The sequence below is a fragment of the Sesamum indicum genome, linkage group LG5, assembly GCF_000512975.1.
Source record: "Sesamum indicum cultivar Zhongzhi No. 13 linkage group LG5, S_indicum_v1.0, whole genome shotgun sequence".
Classification (NCBI taxonomy): Eukaryota; Viridiplantae; Streptophyta; class Magnoliopsida; order Lamiales; family Pedaliaceae; genus Sesamum; species Sesamum indicum.
The window spans coordinates 18,820,320-18,827,011 of record NC_026149.1 but is presented as its reverse complement, the minus strand read 5'-3'; the positions used below and the strand labels follow the sequence as shown (position 1 = coordinate 18,827,011).

At 35.0% G+C, this 6,692-nt stretch overlaps 1 protein-coding gene and 1 long non-coding RNA gene across 6 annotated transcripts; one reads left to right on the top strand and one right to left on the bottom strand.

Annotated features, from left to right (window-relative positions):
* Nucleotides 278–736, top strand: LOC105162972 (zinc finger BED domain-containing protein RICESLEEPER 2-like). The gene has a single exon (XM_011081154.1). The coding sequence runs from the start codon at nucleotides 278–280 to the stop codon at nucleotides 734–736; it is 459 nt and encodes a 152-aa protein (XP_011079456.1).
* LOC105162944 lies at nucleotides 1,903–5,054 on the bottom strand. 5 transcript variants are annotated; one of them, XR_002287083.1, is made up of 6 exons: nucleotides 4,535–5,050; nucleotides 4,358–4,434; nucleotides 4,123–4,221; nucleotides 2,995–3,050; nucleotides 2,673–2,877; nucleotides 1,906–2,540 (listed from the first exon to the last, which is right to left on the bottom strand). It is a non-coding gene; the product is annotated as an uncharacterized LOC105162944 (long non-coding RNA). The 5 variants fall into 5 exon arrangements; XR_847883.2 differs by having other exon boundaries at nucleotides 4,358–4,431; nucleotides 4,535–5,049; XR_002287084.1 differs by having other exon boundaries at nucleotides 4,358–4,431; nucleotides 4,579–5,049.

Sequence of the window (6,692 nt, the reverse complement as noted above, 5' to 3'; positions counted from 1 at the left end):
AAGGACAATAACAAAAGACATTTTCTATATGTATGTAAATGAAAGAACAAAATTGAATTCATTTATTAAAAATCATGCTCAAAGGGTTTGCATTACAACAAACACTTGGACATCTATTCAGAAAGTTAATTACATGTGTCTCACTGCTCATTTTATTGATGATGATTGGAATTTACATAAGAGAATTTTGAATTTTTGTCCAATTATTGAATTTTTGTCCAATTATCGGACACAAAAGTGAAGAAGTTAGTAGAGGTGTTAAGAAATATTTGCTTGAATGGGTATTGATAGGACTTTTACGATTGTTCTTGATAATGGATCTTCTAATGATGGAGCTATGGTTTATTTGAAAAAGAAATTTGAAAACTGGGGTCAAAATATTTTAGGTAGAAAATATGTGCACATGAGGTGTATAGCACATATAATCAACCTTGTGGTTCAGGATGGTTTGAAAGGGAAGGATGAGCATGAGGCAATATCTCGTATTAGAGGGCCAGTTAGGTACATGAGAAACTCTCCGGCTAGGTACAAAAAATTTCAAGAATGCGCTGAATTCATGGAAACAAAAAAATTATTGTCTCTTGATGTACCTACAAGATGGAACTCCACCTACTTGATGTTAGAAGCTGCGATATGTCTTAAAAAGGCATTTGATGTATATGAAGATATAGATCTTGCTTATAAGACTGATCTTTCAAACAAATCATTTGATGGGGTTCCTATTGAATCCCACTAGGATAGGGCAAAGATGCTATTGAAGTTTTTGAAGCATTTTTACAATCTCACATTGTGCATTTCCGGTTCTTCATATGTCACATCTAATATTGTGTTTCAGAAATATGTGAAATTGATTTGCTTCTCCGAAGATGGTTGAATAGTGATGATATTGAATTAAGTGACATGGCAAGAAAAATGAAAGAAAAATTTGACAAGTATTGGGGATCAATTGAAAAGATGAATATGATTTTGTATTATGGTGTGATACTTGATCCATGTCACAAATTGGGGTTTGTAGAATTTTTCTTTGATAAATTATATGGTGGTATTGGACAAAGTGATGCAATGAAAGAGAGAGTACGAGATGGTCTTCATGAGTTGTTCAATGATTACAAGTTAAGATATGGACACACTATTCAAGGAACTTTAGAAAGCCCGGGTTCATCGTCTAGTCGTGTTTCTTCATCTTCTTCCTCATCAAAGAAAATGTTTATGCATGATGAAGAGAATGAGACTCGCAGGTTTTCTTTATAACAAGAGTACATGATGTACATGACAGGGGGAAAAGATCACGTGAAATCAGAGTTAAAGAAGTATCTCAGTGAGGATGTCGAAGAGTATAAGGAAAAGTTTGATATATTAAAATGGTGGAAAGTGAACACTCAAAGGTTTCTGATTCTCTCAAAGATGGCTCGAGATATATTGGCAGTTCTTGTCTTAACTGTTGCTTCAAATGCCGCATTTAGCACTGATGGTCGTGTTCTTGATGCATTTAGGAGCTCACTATCTCCTAAAATTGTTCAAGCTATTATTTATGCTCAAAATTGGATCCGTAAAGATTCCAAGCTAATAAGTATAGAAGAAGATTTAAGTGAAATTGAAATGTTTGAGCAAGATACTTTTTATTTTTTCTTTTGCTTTGTTTTATATTAAATTCTATATATTTTTATTTATATTAATCTCAGTTTTTTTTTTTTTGTTTGTTTTCTTGTAGAACTAACAAAATTGGGAGTCGATTCAACCATAATTGATATTTGACTCGACTACTTTGGAGTTTGGACTATTTTGGATCTAGTACTTCACATGTAATTGTAAATTGATGGTTAGAATGTAATGACTTGATGGATTATTTTGTTCATGTTGTTTGCTAATGATGTTTGCAAAAATTGAATGTCTCTTGTGATTCTTTGCCGTTGAAATTTATTTTATGAATAAAATTTCATTGCTTCATAATTAAAATATTAAAAAAAAATTAAACTTGCATAAAATTACCCAAACCCGTTGGTCGGGTACCTGCCCTACTTGTGTTCGGGATCGGGTAGTGTTATGCACTAAGCAACAAGGGCAAAATATAGGTTGTTCAATCGCATGTGACATCACAGGCAACTCGTCCACTCATTGTACATGGATGTAGCCATTGTATCCCTTCAAAAGACCATGAGGGGCTGCTGTCAATATTCCACACACAACCAACCTCAACATCCGTTCCAGCATCTCCAAGACTAGGTAACTCATTTTCTAGCAGATTATTAGGCATTTCAGTCCTTAAAACCGTGCAATAAGCAACAAGCCAAGATTATCTGATTTTGCACCTATGGGGTAAAATGATTGACTTCTTAAAATACCCCACCACATTTTAAGTAGACCAAACGTACGCACAATCACGTTACGCGCAGAAGAATGCTTGAGGTTGAAAAACTCCTGATGGTTCTGCGGTCTGTCGGTACTAGTGTCCCATTCTCTTAGATGGTAGTGAACACCTTTGTACGGAGTTAAGAAACCTTCGGCATTTGCATACTCGTAGTCACATAAGTAGTAATTGCCTATGCAAGGTATAACCGAACGTTATGCAATAAATTTATTATTTACAATAAAGAACGCACATATTAAGCAGTATAAACAGTGTAGAAAGCATGTATGGAGCAAAGTGATACTTGTAGGAACTCTTAGACCACCTGGTCTGTGGACAACATCACGTAAAACACGGCTATCCGCTGCGTTCCCCTCCCAGCCGGTAAGGACATTTATGAATTGCATGGTTGGATTGCACACCCCAAGTACGCTCGCGGCCACTTGACCTATGCGTGTTCGGTACAGTCTCTTTTCATGTTCGGGTACTCGCACATCACTGAACGTGCCATCCAAAGCCCCGAGATATCCCTATAGTATGAATTACAATCGAAAATTATAGGTAAATGTAATCAGAACATGTAAGTAGCAATAAGCATATTAGAATGAATTCTTAATCGACAAACAAACAAATAATAGTACTAGTACCTTAAACCATCTCCAGCAAGGGTCCGCGCATTCCTCTATAATCGGAGTCAGCCGAGCTAGCAGGACATTGTACAATTTAATTATTTACTTTAGGACACAATGAAATGTTTGCTAATTTTTTGGCCAGATCGTAGAAAATCATGCTTCACCACACAATTCTTTTTATGATGGGCTACCACACAAAGAAAAATCGGAACTTGCTCCGGTACGCTAAGATGTTTGCTTTGCAAAATGCCTCCAGAATACTTAAGTAGATAGCATAGCCATCTAAAGGCATTACGGTCCATACGTAGGTTATGCAGGCAAGACTCATCGAAAACAGAAACTAGCCTATACAGGTGAAGAACCTGGTCCAGTATCCTAGTATTGATTAAGTATCTCAGAGGCCAAGACCGGTCACGAGTAGGGTTTGGGGAGGTGAGGTGTTTTGCAATATAAGTAAATATAGTCAGAGCGACTGTAATCTCGTCCATCAGTTGTTGTAAAATAATTAAAGCCAATATAACTCTTTGAATTGACGTCATCCTAAAGAGCAAAAAAACATTTATTCACACTAAAAAATTATCACGATCGCAATACCAAAGATAATCCATACTTCCCACACATTTTCTAGATGACACAATTTGCAAACAACACAACATTGTTCTATTGTGAAGAAAAAGTGAAATGAAGGGAAAATTTTGTTGCAAAATTTCATGTAACATTTGTAGATGATATACTGTGTTGATGTGGTATACAATGAGAACGACGAAGCCGTGTAATGATTCGGTAAAATTACACAATCGCTCTTTAAAAAAAAAAAAATAGTGGCCTGAACCCAAGCATCCAAGATTTCACAATGTTAAACTGTATATAACTTCACAAGAATTTTTATGAAAGCCTTTCATTTGCTTCTCTTTGATGGAAGTTTGATTTTTCCAGAATGTATCCTAATTTTTGGCCTAATTCTTCTTCTGATGATCGATTCAACCTCTGATCAAAAAGATATACCTTGGTTATATTTCATCTCTTCAACAAGTTTAGTAATGAGCATAACGGCCCTATTGTTCTATGATTAGCTTACAACATTACTGAAATGGCACCAAACGAGCTTAGAAAAGAAATTGAGGGTTTTTAGCAAAAACTCACCTACAGATCTCGAGGGATTCCTGAGCTAACCAGAAACAACACAACTGAATGCGAAGCAGACTGGCGGCAACAACGTTAATGGCTGCTGCGGCGAGGATTCTTGGCAAAAAAAGAAAAATTGACAAGAGTTTTACCTTAAAAACAAATATGTACAATGTAATAGTAGAGGGTAAAATAAGAAGTTATACAGTAACAACGTCACCGAGACCCAAGTCAGCGGCCACAATGAACTCACCTTAGGACAACAAGGAGGCTTGCTCTGTCGAAGCCCTTCCGTTTCTGCCTCTTTTTGCACCGGTGAAGAAGACGCTGCTTTAAATGGAAAAGGTGATAGCAAATTTAAGTCGGTAGGTGTAGAAGGATAAATTCGTCATTTGGCATAGCTATCTTAAGGGTATTAAAAGCAAAGCACCTAAGCGTAAAAGATGGGATAGCTGGTCGGGAATCATATCCCACCTCTTTTGGTCGGAATCATATCCCACGTTTCATCCATCATTATACCGAGCTTGCACTTTAAATACCGGGTCTCACATTTCGTAGGTAAACAGACTAATGTAAGGGATTGAGCCGGGTGTACTGCTTAATCTCATGTAGTAAACACGGCCTTATTGGATCAGGCTCTCTGAGTCTTGTGCAAAATATTTCTGTCTTTGTGAGTATATTATTTACAATCTGTAATTATTTTGGTATATCTTAATCTGTAATTTTGTGAAGGGTTGTGTACCCTTAGTTATTATAATAGTTGGTTAGGATTTTGGGTTTGCTTGGAGATCCCTCTTGAGGTATTTCCACCTTACAATGTCTCTTACGGCTTTTCTCTTCTCTTCTACCACTGGCCCTCTCTCTACCTTTGTTGGTGTCGTTGTTCGCTGCTCTCTGCCTTTGCCTCGCTGCTTTCTACCCTTGCCTCGCTCGCCCTTATTGCTCGTCCTGCTGCTTGTTCATTTTTTTTATATATTAAAAAATAAAAATTAAAAACTCGGGTCAATCAAATCGATCAGTCCTGACGAATTTTATAACAGAAAGGGGCGGAGCCTGTATCCATCCCAAACTTGGCACGACAGATCCCGGGTCCACCATAGCCCGACCGTTTGCCACCCCCATTAGAAAAATCCAAGATGAGCATCGTATCGTGGTTGATAATACTACAACATTAGTGAGTCAATTTCGGAATTAATGAGTGAAGGGTGAGGTGGGTTGTGTACTGAAAATGATTGACAATTAAGACAAAAGTACGTATGTATGTTGATCAAAACTCTCATGCGACGCTGGCGGGCTGTCACAATCCTACATTTTTGCCCTACTTCGTCTCAACTCTCAAGTTAAGATATGTTACCAAATTAAATTTGAGTTTGATTTGCTTGATGTTTTTCTTTTTATTTTTTTCCTTTTCCTATATTTTTATTTTTTTAATAATCAAGTTTGAATTAGCTTATTTTCAAATATATAATAATATGCGAGATAGTGATAATATTTAAAAAATGTGACCTAATATATAATAGGTATCGTAAGCTCCTGAAAAACCCGAGAACTTCATAATCTCATTTTTAATGGGTTTAATACAATAATTATCCCTTTATGAAAAATAAATAACAATTTATCTTCTTGTATTTTACAAATGAAATAATTTGTGTACCTCTCTGCTTAAAGAGGTAAATTGCTTCAATTATAAATTGAAATATAAGGAGGTAAATTGTTATATTTTGAAAAACATAGAGGGATAGATTACTATTTTATTTTTTATAAGGGGGATGTTTGCCTATTTTCCATAACACAGATAGGTAGATTGCAATTTATCCCATTTTTAATAGATTGGAATCACGTACCAGAACAGATTGAGAAGAATAACAAAACAATTTTGTGAAAATAAGATGTTTTTTTTTTTTTTCTGATAATAAAGTGAATAATTGAGTTAAGTTAACTTACTATAATCTCCTTTCTGAAATTTCTATTAAAAAAGATGCGTAATTGATCATGTGCATAACATAAACCACAAGGGTTAATTAGTGGAAATATTAATCCCTCACAAACAATTCATGCAATTACAACTTCATAGTTTATACACATATACATTTATTTTTACATCACTAGAAAGAAATATTAATATCCGTTATAATTTTAATAGTTATGAACTAAATATTATTGTAAATAATTTTTATTGACCACGATTAAATAAAATCGATGAAAAAATATAAATTTTTCATAAAAAAAGAGTTATTTACCGTGGCTAAGAGCCAAGGTAAAAATATTTGCCATGATTATAGCCATGACAAATGTTTAAGCCACTCTCTCAGACTACGGCCGACAATGTTGCATAGACGTGGTCACTAACTATTTTATTTTTAAATATGGAATTAGTCATGGTTAAATATTGCGTTTTTTATAATGTATAATTATTTTGAGATTCCATATATTTGATAAATGTCGCTATATCGTCGATGAAGCCTAGCTCAATCCGCAAATTTAGGTCCCACGGCTCTAAATTAACAGTTCGAACCCCACCAATATATGGGTGTTATTAATTAAATATAGTTATATGATATTAATCAATATTATATGATTGTATCGTT

Coding starts and splice junctions, on each gene's coding strand:
- LOC105162972 (XM_011081154.1), top strand. CDS start 278: ATGGGTATTGATAGGACTTTTACGATTGTTCTTGATAATGGATCTTCT.